Here is a 17863-nt window from a genome sequence, read left to right on the forward strand (position 1 = left end):
GTTTGTCAAAAGATGAATAAACGCATAGCGACCGGTGGAACTATTCTATACTGATTTTTTGGTTGTTGCAAGTTAATTACTCTACTACTCTAGAGAGAACTAAAGAGAATGACCTAAACCTCGTACATGGTGTCTTTCGCAATCACTTAGGTCTTTGCTTTGGTTGTTTTGCAGGTTCAATTGGTTTTAACTTCAGCTCTTGAAGCAGAGCTCCTTGCAGAGTCCTTGGGTTACTTATCTATCCGAATATAATTACTCAAGTGCAGTCCCTAGAATATCAAGATTGCAACTTACTTACAAGTAAGCTTGTGCCTATAAGCGCACGTCCTTGTTTATTTCACATCATCACTAGCTAGCTATCTTCTCACAGAAACCAAACAGAGAAACTAAGTGTTCTAGAGAAATTAAAAAATAGTTGAGTCTGCTTAAGATGCGGTTTCCCGATCAGACGCTCACAAGCAAAGTCATTTGTGGCTGTGATTCTGTTGCAATTTGGGTATGCCGGAATGTCCATAATACAATGTCTGCTCTAAACCAAGGGATATGCCAACAGGTCTTAGTTGTCTATAGGAATGCTGTTACCTGCTGGTTTCTTTTAATTTGCAATTGACATGTTGGAGCTTATAAGAGCTCAATTTAAATAGTAAATGATCATGCATGAATATAAGGACAAAGATGACCCTCAGTCTTTGTCAAGATTGTGTTGCGTACTCAGCCAGTCAGCCTATTGGAGTAAGCTTCAGTTTTTTATTGCTGTTTCCTTTTTCTGCATGTTTGAATCTAATTAGTACTAATCAAGTTGATTGTCTTTCTGATCTGTTACAATCAGGCCTGTAATCGATGGGAACTTGTTCAATACTGGAAGTAAGCTAACAACAGCAACATTTACAACTACCATGTGCAATGTTCTTCATGCCTTTGCATAATGGCTGGGATTTTCAGATATTGATCTCTATTATTTCATTTATTTTCACTATATACTACAATTAGTTACTCGATTGAACTTCTGGTTTGCAATTTGTAGGCTTGAGATGGTTCATATAAGAAAGCTGCACAGCCAGGCAAAGATATTGGGAACCACAGTGACTGTGGGAGGAGCTATGCTTATGACTCTAGTCAATGGACTCATGTTGACTGTGGGATAATCACTTCTTCATCAGCTTCTCAATGAATAAATCAGTTAAAACCGATTTTTTCTCCCCAACACTTGGAAGTGTCTTCAGCATGGTGCAAATCTAATAAAAAACAAAGCACAAAATTAGTATCTATCATAACCAGTGCAAAATAATACAAGCTAAAAGAAATGAAAAACAATGCTAATACGAACCATTTCAGCCGTAAAAGTCAATTTCATTTCCTTCAAATCACCCCATTTGAATCCCATCTTCTTAACATCATTTAAGACGTCCAAATGATCTCCTTGTGGCTTAATAGTCATATCATCAAATATGTGAAATATTATATCATCCCTAACAATTATATCTCCATCAAGATCACGGTGGAGACTTAAATTCATAGGTTTTCCACATTGTTTACACAGTGCAAGAGGATCAGTAGTGATATAGGTAGGAACAAACTTAGCTTGAAAATAACATTCTTGACACAAATACAATGGGACACAAGAATACGAGAACGATTTCCCATTCAACAAGTCATATACTTTATTACACCATTGCTCATCTGTTGGCTTAAGTTCCAAAAACTCTGAGCTTTTAAACTCTGGTTGAAGATGACTAGTTCCTATACTAGCTAAACTCTCACAAATTTTGGGCATAGCACCAATTCCTAACTTCCCTAAAGAAGTAATGGAAACCCCTAAAAAACCAAATAAAATGTCCACAAATTTGGCATTTGCTTCAAGAAAAACGACTCTATGATTTTTCACATCACAAAGAAAACTCATTTCAATCTCCGGTGACGATTTAAAAGAGGAACTCATGATATCAAACGTGAGTATGATAAAACTAATACTAGACCAAGAGATTTAAATGTTAGACAGTTTAACGAAACAATGAGTTTTACCGGAAAGAAATAGGAAGAAGTGGAGAATTAAACAATGAGTTTTTTCATGCCAAAGCTTTTATGGTGGATGGCGTGATCAACCTGCGTAAGAAAACCAGAATACCAAAAACTTTAGTTGAAATATGTTGAACGAAAAAAAGACAAATGCGTACAGAAACATTGCCAAAATTCACAGCCTAATCACAACAAATCATCCCAAATTTCACTCTGCATAAAGTTTGGTATCAAAGTAGGTACCTTTAGGAGCCATTGCTCAAACCTCAGCTGAAACAGTCCTATCTGAAATTCATCACACAAACAATGAGAGACCACATCAGTAAAACCCTAAACCAAATAAGACCAAAGCCAAACCAAAAACCACAAAGCCAATCTATTACTACTGAAACAGCAAAGCTAGAAAACAAACATGAACTTAAATCAGAAGCGTGAATCTTTAAACGGCGTAGAGAAATAGCTCGATTCGGAACCTAGCAGTTAGATTTAACGATACAAGAGAATTGGAGTTGAAGGACGAAGGAGTACCTGAGGTGAAAGAGGAGAGTAGGGCTTCAAAGTGGAGAGTATCCTTTATATAGCTGCTCTCTCTCTTTTGTCTTGGTAAAGCCCTTGCTTTTATGGGCTGCTGCTTTCTCTTTTTTATTCTGGGTCGGGCCCGTGTTTTGCTATTGTCACGTTTTTTCCCCGTTTTTCATGAAAAAATTTCGTCGAGAAGTATACAAAAATAATTTAAAACTTCAATAACTTGAAAAAAACTTCGATTCAAGGATCATGGATGTCTTTAGGGCTGGACTCGGTGTTAACGGTTCAGTTTATGAGCACTAACTAATAATCGACACCGAACTTTCGGTTTCATGTTATTTAAAGGGTTAATTCCTCCTATGGTACCTAAAGTATGACTACTTGAACAATTTGGTACTTGATGTATGAAAACGGACAATTTGGTACCTGAAGTTCTCATTTGTAAGCCATTTTAGTACCTCTATCAATTTTGATCATATTTTTAGGGTTATTTTCGTCATTCTAGCCCTAAAATCATTAAATTCACATTTTTCTTCATTTCTTCCTATAATTGACTTTTTTTTAGATAATTAAATTGATATATCTACTCCACTTAGCATCTACTTCGCATAAATCGAATTTTTTTTCTTAATATACTTATTGTATCCTAATTATTTTTTACAAAGGAAATAAATTGTCCTTATGCAATTGTAAATTTTTAATAAAATATATTTTTTAAATTACTTATAATTAAAATTAATTTAGATTAATAGCTACATTATGAAAAATTATATACGTAAATCATCACATATACTAAATGGATGAGTTATCAAATTTTTAGTGATAATTTAGAGGCAATTTGAAGGTATTATGAAAAAATAAAATAAAGTAGAGATAGAATGACAGAAATAACCCTGAAAATATAGTCAAAATTGACATAAGTACCAAAATGGCCTAAATTTGATAACTTTAGGTACCAAATTGTCCGTTTTCATACATTAGGTACCAAATTGTCCAAGTAGTCAAACATTAGGTACCATAGAAGGAATTTACCCTTATTTAAAACTGAAACTGAAAAATATATATAGAAACTGCGGTGTCGGTTAACCTATAATTCAGTTCGGTTTTGGTTTTATTTCGGTTACACAATCTAATATCCTTATTGACATTTCATACTTAATTAATGAAAATAAAAAAAATAAAAGTGAAGGAGTAAGCTACAAATTCAATACTTTAATTAAGTTACATTCACCAAATAAATAATTAAGAACTCAAATATTAACTAAACAAATGTATTATGTTTTGCTGAAACACAAAAAGTTAACCAAAATAAACATTAAACCTCATAACTTCATCATCACCAGATGTTCAGACTTGTCTTAACATGAGGGTTAGTTGACAAAACTCTCAAGTATTACATTAGATCTCTGCATGCATGATTGTACACATACAAAAATTAAAATCACATATTACCTTATACAAACCCACATATCTCTGCATGTATATATTTATTACCAAATCTATTCTTTGCATAAGCACCAGATTATATATGTTCACCAAATACAAGTTATAACCTTACCTCTTAATTCTCGGTTCGGTTCGGCTTCCACCGGTTTTTGGAAAGCATGAAACTGATAACCGGCACCAATTGCTCGGTTCGGTTTCTGACATCGACACGGCGATTCCATCCGGTTCCGGTTTATCGGCTTTGACGCAGTTTGGTTATAGCCGATTTCAGTTTTTTCGGTGTCAGAAAGTCCAGCCCTAATGCCTTCAGGCGCGGATTTAGGACATAGGTTGGGTGGGGTTGAGCCCAACTGAGAATTTTGGGACAAAAACAAATCTAAGTATAAGCATTTTTTTAAGTACTACATTAATACTCTCACAATCTCTCTATCATTTCCGATCTATTACTCTCGGTCTCTCACTTACTCTATCAAGTTCAACTGCTTACTGTTGCACATCCTCCAATTTCTCTATCAAAGTCTCTCCTCCCTAGCTCCCTCTCAGCATCATCAATTGATTTAATTCTACTTCTTCTTATTTCTCTGGTTTAACAGACTATAAGCTTATACAATAGATTATTTTCAATTGAGTTTTATTATTTCATTTATTTGATTTGATTTTTTTTTAAATTTGTTTCTAATCTTGGAGGATGGATAGAGACAAGCATGAAGTGACTAATCAAACAATGGTGTATTGGTTTCAAATACTAAATTGGGAATTTAATTATGCTTTCTGGTATGAACTCTAAGCTATGTAGCACGGACACGTGCAACACCACACGTATTGCGTGTCCGACACAGACACGGACATGATACGCCTCAGATACGCTCAAATACACCGGACACGCATATGCTTGTTTAGATACGTTTCGGACACGCGTATCCTTGCTTGGATACAATCTGAACATGCACATGCAATAAAATCACAAAATTGCACATAGTGTGATTCGAACCTTGGTTACTCCAAGGAGATGTGAACTCCTTAGTCATTCCTCCTGAATTGATTTTGTGTATATTGATGCACATTTTAATAGATATAGCTATCAAAATAGTTTAAAATTTATATTAATAAAAATAATTTGGCAAAAATGACAATTTACATTCCAAACTTTGTCATAATTATCAGTTTGCACCCCGAATTTGCATTTGAGTCAATTTGTCTCATAAACTTAGTAACAATTGTTGATTTGCACCAATCCGTTAAATTTAATGTTTTTCAGCCAATTTTAAGTCACATGTCATGCATTTAAGTGGCAATATTGTCATTGTATATTTATTCATATTTAATAGTGAAATAAATTAATAAAATCACTTAAGAGAAACACTTGCTACTATATATTTTTATTTTTTTCGAAACATGTTATTGATTTATATATTTATTATTTTACGTGATATGGTATGTTAAAAGATATTAGAAAAATATAAATAAATAAATATAAAATTAAAAATAAATTTGTACATATAAAACTATATATATGTATATATATATATACACACAACACACTGTATTTGAATGAGTGCGTATGTTGAATATATAATTCGAAATAGGGTTATGTATGTAGAAAAAAAATGTAAATAAATAATTTGATTAAAAAATCCTCATTTTAAATAATTTTTTAAGAAGTTAGAAACAGTGACAAAGTTTTTAAGAAAAATATAAATATAAATGACAATATTACCCCTCATGTGCATGACATGTGACACAAAATTAGATAGAAACAGTTAAATTTAACGGATGAGGTGCAAATCAACAATTTTTATCAAGTTTAGAAGGTAAATTGATTCAAATACAAGTTCATGGTGCAAATTGACAATTTCAGCCAAGTTTGGGGTGTATTTTGACAATTTTGTCAAAAATAATTCTTGAAAATTGATCAAAATATATTTTTAGAATGTTGGTTTTTGCTAAGAAGTCAATATTTTAGTAATTGGTTTGAATCTTTGTTTAAATTTTTTTAATTAAGAAACTATATAACTTAGATTTCAATTTTTAATACCTATATATATTAAAAATAATATTTAATTAACGTGTCTACCACGTGTCCGTGTCAAACAAAATTGATATGTTGTGTCTACGTATTGAATCGTGTCCAATACAGACACTCGTGTTCGTGTTCATGCTACTTAGACTCTAAGCTTTGTCAGACGATTATTGCTAAATTTATACTTATTGATTTACATAAGTGTAATTTTAGCCTGTTAGGTTCTATGACTTCTATCACAAATTCACAATTAATATGGATTTTTGTATTTGATAATTGCCTAATTGGTATGATTGTTGTTACTGTGTTTGCCTTGTTGCTGTGTTTGCCTACATTTTGTCTACTATAAACATTGTTTCTTAATCTATAGGTAGTCTCTAATAAATTGTATGATTCAAGAATAGACTTAAACATAAGATGGAGGATGAGTTTCTTGATGATTGTATAGTGCTCCACATTGAGGAGTATGTTGATTTGTTGACAATGATATAGTGATCCATGACTTTGAAAATTTATCGAACCGTAGGGTTAGATTTAGTTAGTTTATTCTTATATTGTATTTGATGGGTAATGATCTCCCAAATGTATATTTTTTCCCACATAATATAAGTCTTTGGCACCGCCGAGATTTTTTTTTGTTTCATAGAAAACTCAATGTAACGACCCTAAAATTTCGAGCCTAAAAACTCAAAATTTCAAAGTCGTTAAACACTAAACAATTTCAATGAAATCGAAATCATTTAAAATGCCACAGCGGATCATCTCTGAGTTCAAAATACAACTCAGTCAAATCGATTATTACAACTCAAATTATAATTCAACATTATAATAAATGGAAATGTATAATCCTCACAACAACCTCACAAGATAGTCACACAAAATCCCCACACAAGCTGGAGGTAAATAACTTCAAGTCCTCTGAGCGGTCCGTCAATTCCCGCTAATCCACACCTGCGGAGTTATCCACTACACCATCGAATTGGTGCACCGGGATTGTAAACACAAACCCGGTAAGCTTTACAGCTCGTATGAGTAAAATGAAAATATAATTCTCATATCAATATATAAGAAAAATCACAAATCAACAAATATAAATGCCCTCATGAGTCAATGTACGGTCCATCTGGTTGTCCCAAAAATATATGAAATGAAAGTGCTCATGAGAAATCGGGCAACCCTTCTGGTTACCCAAAAACATTTATAATACATGTACTAATGAACGCTGGTACACATCCGTTACCCCTCACGTAGTACACCGCTGATATTGGATAGCCATCCGCTACCCAACATCCAAAATAATCTGAGTACCCATGAGCAGATAACCACCCGTTACCTCACATGCAGTACTAAGACGGACAGACTAGAGCTCTAACTGTATCGTAACTTTCGCCCGACCAAAGACTATGTTTCGACTTGCCAAACACGTACAATAATCTCACATCATATTGTACAAACATCACGTCCGAAGACAAATCCATATTTTAACAATCTCCATGTTAAAATCACGTACAATAATCTCACATCATATTGTACAAATCAAAAATCACATGCTCGATAAAATCTTGTCATCGAAATGACATCATCACGATAAAATCATAACAGTACATTATATAGCAAACTATATATATGTACTTATTTACCATTTATACAATATATATATATATATATAATCCATTATATCATATACATGTCATATTTCATAAAACACGTCCGAAGACAAAAACTCGTCTGAAGACAAAATTCGTTCGAAGACAAAACATTTTAACAAACTCATGTTAAAACCACGTACGATAATCACACATCTTATTGTTCAAAAATCAAATCACATGCTCAATATTTAATTATCGTCATCGAAATGACCAATTCCAATGAATTTATAACAGTATATAATATAGCAAACTGTATATATATGTACTTATTACCATTTATACAATATATATGTAATCCACTATATCGTATACATGTCGTAATTCAATATTAAAAACTCTTGTAAAATCTTGAATCTCCGCAAGGGTGGATTCGTAAATATGTGAGATTTTACTCACCTTATCGACTCGAGCGTAATTCCACAATTTCCGAAGATAATTCATTTCCTTAATTTATCGATCACCTTGAAAAGATAAGAAAATAATTAGAAACGTTTCGTAAACTTTTAAATGCCGAAACAATAATAATCGGTTACTGTTCAGCATTTTTCGGTTTACGAATGTACTGTTCACTGTTCACGGTTACTATTCACGGTACTATTTATGTATTAACGTACAAAAACACATCCAATACGTATCTCTGTACGAATACATACTATTTACGTATTTCTGTACATATAAATACTATTCAAATGTACGTATTGTCTCAGTAAATAATAATTACCGAATTACCCTTCCAAAATTATTTTTTACCTTTACTAAAAGTAATTTAAATTACATTTACCGTACACAAATTACCTTTTTACATTTACTGTACGTAAAAATAAATTACAAAATTACCCTTCTCGGAAACACTGTTCACACCGCCGCACGTGGCGGCGCGTGGGGTACACGCGCCACCTCCGGCAGGCCGCGCGTGGCGCTCACGCACCACTCACTGTGGCTGCGCGTGGGGCCCACGCGCCGAGCCCAAAACCGGCGAGTAGGACGCCACCGCCGCCCCATTTCTCTCCTTTTCTTCCTCCTCTTCCTTCCCACGGCCTCACACCGCCTCTTACTCCCTCCACGCACTCCCACGCGCCGCCTAGAGCGGCAGTAACCCCTCTCCTTCATTCCACCTCCGATCTCCAACATCTCCACTCCAAATCATCCAAAAATTTACACAAACATCGCAACAATCAAGCTATACTAATCCCTCACCTCAAACGAAGCTTGAACAGTCGAATTCATCGCCGATCGTGTCGATTCCTTGCGGAGGTGTGTCGCCGCGTCCCCCGTTCATTCGTAGATGGTGCAGGGCTTGAGGGTTGATGGAGGTGCACCTGCGTTGCACCCTAGCTTCATCAAAGGAGGGCGTGAATAGGGGCGGGTGTGTAGCAGCGAACGGAGGAGCTCGATGTCGATCCACAACGATGAAGGGAAGCGCGTCTTGCCTCGGAGAGGATGCAGTCGAGCTTGTGATGGAGTGGCGACCGGCGGTGAGAAGCACGGAGCCGGAGCTCGTCCGATTGTGGAGGGAAGAATCTGAAGGATGGAGTGAAGGTTTCGGGGAGAGAGAAGAGAGGGAGGCGGAGAGAGTGAGGAGAGAGAGAGGGATTTCCACAAATGGAAACCGTAAACAGAAAAGTTCTTTATATACTCGTTCCCAAAATCGGAAACTAACTTCTGACGTTAATAACTTCCCCGTCCGACGTCCGATTAGAACGCGTCACATGCTCACGAACTCGTATCGACGAGCTCTACAACTTTCGTGAAGGAAATTTTCGCAACCGAGCGACGGAATAAAAGTCGATCTATACGTTGCGGTAACGTTATGTTTTTTAATTAAACGATCCGAAAACGTTTTCGTTTTCGTTTCGAAATGTCGCGAACCACCAATTTTCGTCTTGAATTAATGGATCAGGAAATATCGAGGAAATATGGAAAATATCGGGAAATATCGGTAGTGAAAATTATATTAAAAGGTATACATGATTAAATTTATTGAAAATATCAAAAATATAGGGAAATATCAGAAAATATCAAAAATTTTGGACGAAATTAATTTGGTATGGCAAAAAAATATCCGTATCTGAAAAAAACGAAATTATTGCCAAAATATCGATGAGAATTTCGATTTTTTAGTCATTGGTCATAATTAAGTGACAACATGATATAAACTTGTAAGCTTTATATAATTAAAGTTAGACTAGTTAGTACCGATAAGGAGAGTCTCAAACTAAGACCTTCAAATTTATCCAGTTCCTTGGCTTCTAAATGAAAAATTGTCAACATATACAGCTAAGTTAGACTAGTTAGTACCGATAAGGAGAGTCTCAAACTAAGACCTTCAAATTTATCCAGTTCCTTGGCTTCTAAACGAAAAATTGTCAACATATACAGTTCTGAAATTTACAATGATAGATTATATAATTTGGAAGTCTCACTTAGAAGTTGTGATTCTTTGGAATTGGCATATTGTTTTGAGCTGCGGCCAAAATAGTACAATAACGGTTCTAGTTTATGGCATAGTTATAATGAAAGTAGTTTATGCGTCTTTACAAGAGTTTTGCGAAGATATCCATGATCCTTGAATTGAAGTTTTAAACTGTTTTTGTATATTTCTCGACGAAATTTTTTCATGACAACGGAAAAAAAAACCGTGAGAATAGCAAAACACGGGCCCGAAGAAGGCCCAGTTTAAAATGAGAAAGTAGCAGCCCATAAAAGCAAGGGTTTTAAGAGAGAGCAGCTATATAAAGCCACCAGAGTCATCTTCTCCATTTTGAAACCCTACTCCCAGCCGCAGCTCCTCTTTCACCTCAGGTACCTCCTTCAACCTTCAACTCCAATTCTCTCTGAAATGCTCTTGTATCGTTAAATCTAACTGCTAGGTTCCGAGTCGAGATATTTCTCTACGCCGTTTAAAGATTCACGCTTCTGATTTCAGTTCATGTTTGCTTTCTAGCTTTGCTGTTTCAGTAGTAATAGTTTGGCTTTGTTGTTTTGGTTTGGCTTTGGTCTTATTTGGTTTAGGGTTGTACTAATGTGGTCTCATTGTTTGTGTGATGAATTTCAGTTTGGACTGTTTCAGCAGCGGTTTGAGAAATGGCTCCTAAAGGTACTTACTTTGATACCAAACTTTATGCAGAGTGAATTTTGGGATGATTTATTGTGATTAGTCTGAAATTTGATTTACATGGTACCTGTGCTACTGCGACTGCAAGTTGGTTATTTTCGTGCATGTGTTCATTTGTTGAAGTTCAATATGTTTGGTTTCTATGCATATCTAGTAGTTGTAGCAAGTGTTTCCGAGGTTTGTGATTGTATGTTGTAGGCATTCTCTGTGAAAGAGATGAAAGCTTTGGTTTGTTTTTACTTCCTTTCTTTCATCTGGACAAATGAACTTTATAGTTTTCTGCGGTGGATTAAGTCTGAAGAGTACTCCTATGGTTTCTATAGTGAAACTAGTTGAAATAGGGTCTGTTTGTGCTACTTTTGGTATAATTATGTTACTGCTTTCTGCCTAGAACCCAGTAGATTCTAGAGACCAAAAATTATGATTATGTCTGGTTTTTGGTTTGGGTACTTATCTTACGGAATCGTGAAACAGTATTAAATTGTGTTGATTGTCTCTTGCAGTTGACGGTAAGAAGACTGATCCTAAGGCTCAGGCCTTGAAGACTGCCAAGGCTGTGAAGTCAGGGCAAAGCTTCAAGAAGAAGGCTAAGAAGATCAGGACTTCGGTCACATTCCACAGGCCGAGGACTTTGAAGAAGGAAAGAAACCCCAAGTATCCCCGCATTAGCGCACCACCAAGAAACAAGTTGGACCATTACCAGATCCTTAAGTATCCATTGACCACAGAGTCTGCCATGAAGAAGATTGAGGACAACAACACACTTGTCTTCATTGTTGACATCCGTGCTGACAAGAAGAAGATCAAGGATGCCGTGAAGAAGATGTACGACATTCAGACCAAGAAAGTGAACACTCTGATCAGGTAACTGCTATCAATTGATACTTCTATGTGAACACTACATTGAGGTTGACTTTGTTCTTAGTTATACAATGTTTTAAGGGTGGTTTTATTGTGCAGGCCTGATGGAACCAAGAAAGCATATGTTAGGTTGACACCTGATTATGATGCATTGGACGTGGCTAACAAGATTGGCATCATATAAGCTATCACTGTGTTATCTTCTTAGATGGAACCAAGGGATTTTTGTTATTGCTTTGACATTTTTGTTAGTAGAACTGTACTGGTTAAATACTCTTTCTTTGATGTATTTGAGAACCATGTCTTTTTTCCTATGGCAATGTGATGCTATCAATATTAGTACTTGCAATTTGGTAATTCTTGTGTCAAAATGTGCTTGTTATTATGCTTCTATGTTTTTTTTTTCACAGATCTTTCCAGCAATCAACTCTCTTGTTAGTTAATTTCCGATCTCTGTATGTTAGATGGAATCTTGGAGACCCAGGTGCTTGTCAAGTTCATTGCTCTCAAACATCATATAGTATTGCTTATAACATTACAGAGAATTCATTGTTCTCAGTTGAACATTTAATAACCACCAAAGGTGAATTAAGATATTTGAAAGACATGCATACTATGAAGTCTAAACTGCCCCGGAATATTTTCAAAGATTCATTACACAATACTTAGGGAGAAAGTGAGCCTGAAACAAAGGCTTCCTGACGATTTTGCTCGAGCCAGCTGAGCAGGAGAATAAGGGGAGTAGCTCGAGCATTACTTGAAGCCGTTGAGTTGACACTTTTTTAGGCCATCTGAACACTTCACGCTCCGACTGCTGCAACTGCATCTTCATCAGTAGATTCCGGTGAAACAATTTCCTCAGTTGGACCTTCATCAAAGGTTCTGTTTCAGTATCCTTGTCTTCCGCAACATCCATTAGCTTTTGAGAATTTGAGTAAATGCATACAAGTCGGTCCCGGGTCTAGAATTTGCTGAACTGGTCTATTAACATTGAAATGATTTGAATAAATTCAGACTGAAAGAAAATGGCGCTTTGTGCTGAGCTGTTAGCATTGGAAAAATGCTCCATACCAGGGACATGATGTTCTGTAAAACTGATGATGTTGTGATGTATTAGAATGTTTAGAGTTTACCATCCAAAGACATTCGCTCAAGTTTCAAGGTTAATAGGTACATCTCAATCTCTTCCCTCTCAAAAGTACAAAAAAGCTTTTCAAAAAAAAAAAATTACAAAAAAAAAAACTAAAATGAAATGCAGAATGTGCAGGTACATAATGTATGGTCTAAAGTTTGCCCTCGTTTTGGTATAATGCAGAATGACCTCTGCTAATTACAACTCTGATGTCTGCTTAATTGCCTTCATAGACTTTAAAAAGTTTGAAGGAATCGACGATCGTGTGCAATTTTTCTTTCATCTTCCCCCACCTCCTTTCGTTGGCTCCGGTCGTCAATGTGTAGAATTTGCCTGCAATCAGCAATGCGAGTTATGGTCAAAAGGCAAAATAACATTAGCTGCTGCCAACTGCTACAGGCAAAGTAGTTTATACAAAAATTGCTGTTAAGTCTGAACAAATAGCAGTACCATTGTTAACAGATATTGTGCTTAGAGCGTGGCGAGTATAGTTTGGAGCCTTGGCCACAAACTCGAACGTGTAATATGTTTTCCCATCAATCTCATGCTGCACCAAATTTTTTAAAGCACCATTAGAATAGTCTTGTTGACAAGGCCCAACACAATTATATATCCCTCAAAGTTACTGTTGGTGAAAGGTGTAGATAGACAATCACAGCATTGGGGATTAGCAATTCGAACTTTATCAGAAATTTCCATCGCTCTAAACTAGTTGATGGATTTATATGAAAATTATTAAGTATTCATCATATGTATAAACAAGATGAAATTATAAAACAAACCTCTGATGCCTCAACCAGCTTTGTTTTCTGGTTAGGAGGAGCCAGAACCTTCTTGATCAAAGTCTCAGCAACCTGTTTTTGATCATCAAGGGTATGCTCAGCTAAATCTACATAGAAATTGAGGTCAACATGTGAGAATCTAGCGCGCAAGGTTCATATCCTTCTAACCTCTTGTGGAGTACCAAATTCCTTGATGTCCTGCTTGACAGTTGGGAAGAGGGTCACGCTTGCAGTCTCCAGTGGCTCAATCACATCCTTTAATACCTTGTCTTGGCCTTCAATGGTAACTTCCTGCCATCCAAAAGGGTAGACAAATTCATATCCATCCTTCTTGTCCGTAACAAGCTGAAAATCCTTCTTCTTTTCTGCAGCAACTGAGCCATATCAAAGGTGTTGTTTTAGGATATCAGTCAACATTTCAGTTAGGAAAGCAACTCAGTTTAGACATAATGGACATTTCTTTCGACTAATGCTATCTAGTGCACTAGTACTTTGAACTTTTGAAGTATGAAACCGAAGCTAGACTTCAAAAAACAAAACAAAATACAGAACAAGTACAACTGATATAAGTCCTTACATGATACAGAATGTTGGTTAATGAGATACGCCAAAGAAGCAACTGTCCCTGCAGCTAGTACTTGGCGTCTCCCAGATCTATCTGCCAAGTATAAACATAAAATTAGATATGGAATTGAAGAAGAAAGAAACCCATATAGTTTAGAGCTAATACCACTAATCAATCGAAAAAAGAAGAAGCAAATATTGAATCTAATGTCAGATACTACTACTTTATATTGAAACAGACATTGATATACAACAATGCAAATAGAAAGGAAGATAAAATAATGAAAGTGAGGACCTTGAGAAGGAGAGCATGCTGAAGATGATGAAGCTTGCTCTGCTCTTACCAAAAACGTCACGCTTCTTCTACAACAATGGGAGCTGCTCTGCTTACTCTGTACCTAGTTAATGCATTATAGCCCAATGTTAATCAACCAAGTAGAAAAAGAAGATGAACATTGCAAAGTTAAAGACTGAAGCTTTTTGGGAACAAAGAGGTGGTTCTTAGTACCTACCTTAGTGAAGGAATTGAGTACAAGGGTCCTGTGAAGTGAAGGTGAGTTCTGCAGGGTCGCCATTGTTGGTGTTTGCGAGTGAAGCTGGAAACAAAGTGTAGTCACTATGTGAGCTCTTCAGAGTTACCTATTGTTTTCTGTGGTGAAGTGGATGATCACCTTATCTGTTTCCTTGTTTGTTTGGACAAGATGAGACACCTGTATGCCTTGTTGCTCTTTACCTTTTCCTCTCTTTCACTGTCACAGAAATAAATAAATAAATAAATCCCAATATTGAACACCCGCATTTTTATTTAGAATAGAGAAAATACTCCGGATAAAATTATCTGGATTCTTTTGCCTTCACAGATACTCAAATTCGTACGTTTGCCTCGAATTTTACAGGAGGAAGAGTCAAACTCGAGAGAAGATGCTTCATACTATCCATGTTACATTTTTTAGAAGAGAGTGTCTCGAGTTTGATCCCCGCAATAGATTATCTTACTATTTTTTTCAATCATTGCTCGTGATTTACCAAATTGATGACCGATGTTGAGCATTCAAGCTAAAAATGGAGGCACTTTCTATAATTTGATAGAATAATCATGCTGGAAATTGGTGATTTTGTTCTTCAAATGTTCATGAACGCTCTGTTTGGTTTTGATATTTAGGTTGATGAATCTTTGTATTGAAGTCAAGCGCTCTCTCTCTCTCTCTCTCTCTTTTGTTGATTGTATGGTGGATGGATGTTATTAATGACACACTTATTCTTGATCTAATAATACACTAAAATCAATGTTATAAAAGATCATTCTCCAAGAACTTTCACTACATCAGAGCTACATATTGGCGGACCATATGAATTGACTCATGATAGAATAGCTCACTACTTTGGCGAAACATTTGCATCCTAAGATCCTACCTATGAACTTTATTCTGGTGCATTGCCTTCCATTGTTTTGGTTGCTTTATTGCTTTATCAGTGTTTCTTGGAGCCCTTGTGATGCAGGTCTCAGCGCAAAGAGCATGAGTGGCCTTCAAGCTTACCAGGTCTTGATTGCCATTTCCATGATCCTTGGTGACGAACTATACAAATTCGAAAAGGTGCTAGCTCGAACTATATGTGCCTTGCATATTCAACTCCGACAAATATATGTGAACATGGTCATTCTTCCAGTGGTAAATCAAGCCTCTCTTGCAAACTCGGAGCGACTCGATCTCTTTTGGTGGCCAGCGCAGAACCCAACTCTTTCTCGAAGACAAGGCTATATTGGAATTGATGCAATCTCCATAGCCATTGTACGTCTGTACCATATATCACGAACTTAAATGGTATTGTGTATTGGATATCTACCTCATTGCAGTCATCTTGGCTTTTTGAGTTTTTGTAATACATATTGTCAGTGGTGTATCCAGAAATGATAAATCATAATTAGGAGGGTCGATATATCAACGCTAATTATACCAACTCTTTATATTATTTGCTTGATTTATCCACGTGTGTGTAGCATATTTTCCTAATCAATAACTAACACTTTATAAGGTCTTCTCATACCTAGGTAAAAACCGACAATGCATATCGTATTCCCTTTGTTTTTAGTAGTATAATGTATCGATTCTCTACCCAAATATTGCCTCTTACTTTGTGGCTTGTTCTTTGCTGCAGCCATTCTTATAATATGATAAAGACTTACATTGGCAAGCAAAGAACCATCATCCCCTTTTTTTTTGTTGGGAAATGAATGATGTATATCTTTTATCTTCTTTGTCATTGCACCAGTAGAGCAACTTATCATTAAGTTTTTTCCCTTATTGTCATTGTCACACGGTTGCTACAAGACTCAAACTTTTTGCTAATAAACTCAAATACCGAATATAATTAGGATCAATGTCTCATACACCTTTAGCCTTCAGAATCAAACTCCAGTGATAACAATAATTGGGCTTCACAGATGCTATTTTGTATATCTTAAAGTATAACACTTACACACATATTCCAAATGTAAATTATGTAACGAACAATTTAAATTAAAACTCCTACGAAATCGTCCCTCGAATCGTCCCTCTCATTGTTGCTTTTTTTTTTCTTGTACTTTATATCAAATTAACTAATTTGAGATATGCTACAGTGATAACATGAAATCTTTATGCAATAGTATTGTTTAATTAAGATTGCATCATGATTGACCAGCTAAAATAGTGATTAAAGGCATAAATAAACTCCGCATTATCAAGCATGCATACAAATGCAAAATCCAAAAGAGATAAAGGCTATTCCATAAAAAATCATAGTTTGATTTGCTGACAACTTGCATGTTTTTGTTGTCATAGATTGATAAAAACAACTTGTAATGATTTAGGTAAGGGGGTACCTTGTTGGTTACCAGCATTTTCCAAAAGGATTTCATTTTATTTAGTATATAAAAAGACTATATATTATAAGACCTATATTATAAAAGGGATGATGAGTTTTAAATTACAGAGAAGAAATCAAGTGCCCGAGGTCTTATGTTCTTCTAAATTACTAAGCATAAAGTGTAAATAAAATTTGGTGGTTCACATTCACTCACTCTTTTAAGACGAAGTCTTTCACTTGCTTGGTTATTAACATGGTTTGCATTTTTCTTTTTCCTCGCTCTAACTTATATATTAGTGTCGGGAGCTATTTATGCTTTCACTTGCTTTGTTGTTCACACTGCCGAGATGTGTATTCATGTTTAGTAATAAGTAATAAATGATGAGTAAGGAGTGGTCAAATATGGAATCAAAAGTCTGAATTTAATAATTGGTTTTCTGTTTCACAATCAAAACAAATCCAACATAAAATTGTGGAAAGAAAGAAGATAATTGTATATATGAAGTTTTAGAAAATTTTCACCTTAAACAGTCATATTTTGAATGACAAAACTGTCACCTTAGAAATTCATATAATTTTTCTTTGAATAACAAAACATCAACATCCATAACATATAATTTTATCTCAAATTTCGAACACAACCTAAGCTCAAATGAACACGACAAAATCATAATATATGCACACCTCTCAGAGATTCTAGGCATTAAGTCATCAACTGCTCTAATTTCTTGGGCGAATTAGATGACTATTATAGGCAACATGAAATTCAATAAAAAAGAAAAAGAAATAACAGCTTAGCTCCAATAAACAAAGCGCACCACAACTCAAAAGCAAAATGAGAAAAAAGGAATGATGGGCACACAGAGCAAATGCCCTGGCAAGCAAAAGCACCCTTTCTAAATTCCA

At 35.5% G+C, this 17863-nt stretch overlaps 3 protein-coding genes across 3 annotated transcripts; 1 reads left to right on the forward strand and 2 right to left on the reverse strand.

Annotated features, from left to right (window-relative positions):
* Positions 1–785: 785 nt before the first annotated feature.
* LOC126802887 (uncharacterized) lies at positions 786–2591 on the reverse strand. The gene is made up of 4 exons (XM_050530595.1): positions 2545–2591; positions 2260–2301; positions 1328–2103; positions 786–1235 (listed from the first exon to the last, which is right to left on the reverse strand). The coding sequence occupies exons 3-4, from the start codon at positions 1937–1939 to the stop codon at positions 1146–1148; spliced, it is 702 nt and encodes a 233-aa protein (XP_050386552.1). The 5' UTR covers positions 1940–2103; positions 2260–2301; positions 2545–2591; the 3' UTR covers positions 786–1145.
* Positions 2592–10711: 8120 nt separating this feature from the next.
* On the forward strand, positions 10712–11989 carry LOC126801899 (60S ribosomal protein L23A). Its single transcript, XM_050529382.1, has 3 exons — positions 10712–10753; positions 11275–11635; positions 11732–11989. Exons 1-3 carry the CDS (start codon positions 10741–10743, stop codon positions 11814–11816), a joined length of 459 nt encoding a protein of 152 aa, XP_050385339.1. The 5' UTR covers positions 10712–10740; the 3' UTR covers positions 11817–11989.
* A 908-nt stretch (positions 11990–12897) lies between these two features.
* LOC126803077 (psbP-like protein 1, chloroplastic) lies at positions 12898–14759 on the reverse strand. Its single transcript, XM_050530830.1, has 7 exons — positions 14623–14759; positions 14406–14508; positions 14124–14204; positions 13715–13920; positions 13547–13618; positions 13215–13311; positions 12898–13097 (listed from the first exon to the last, which is right to left on the reverse strand). Exons 1-7 carry the CDS (start codon positions 14683–14685, stop codon positions 12982–12984), a joined length of 738 nt encoding a protein of 245 aa, XP_050386787.1. The 5' UTR covers positions 14686–14759; the 3' UTR covers positions 12898–12981.
* Between the last annotated feature and the right edge of the window lie 3104 nt (positions 14760–17863).

The sequence above is a fragment of the Argentina anserina genome, chromosome 7, assembly GCF_933775445.1.
Source record: "Argentina anserina chromosome 7, drPotAnse1.1, whole genome shotgun sequence".
Lineage (NCBI taxonomy): Eukaryota > Viridiplantae > Streptophyta > Magnoliopsida > Rosales > Rosaceae > Argentina > Argentina anserina.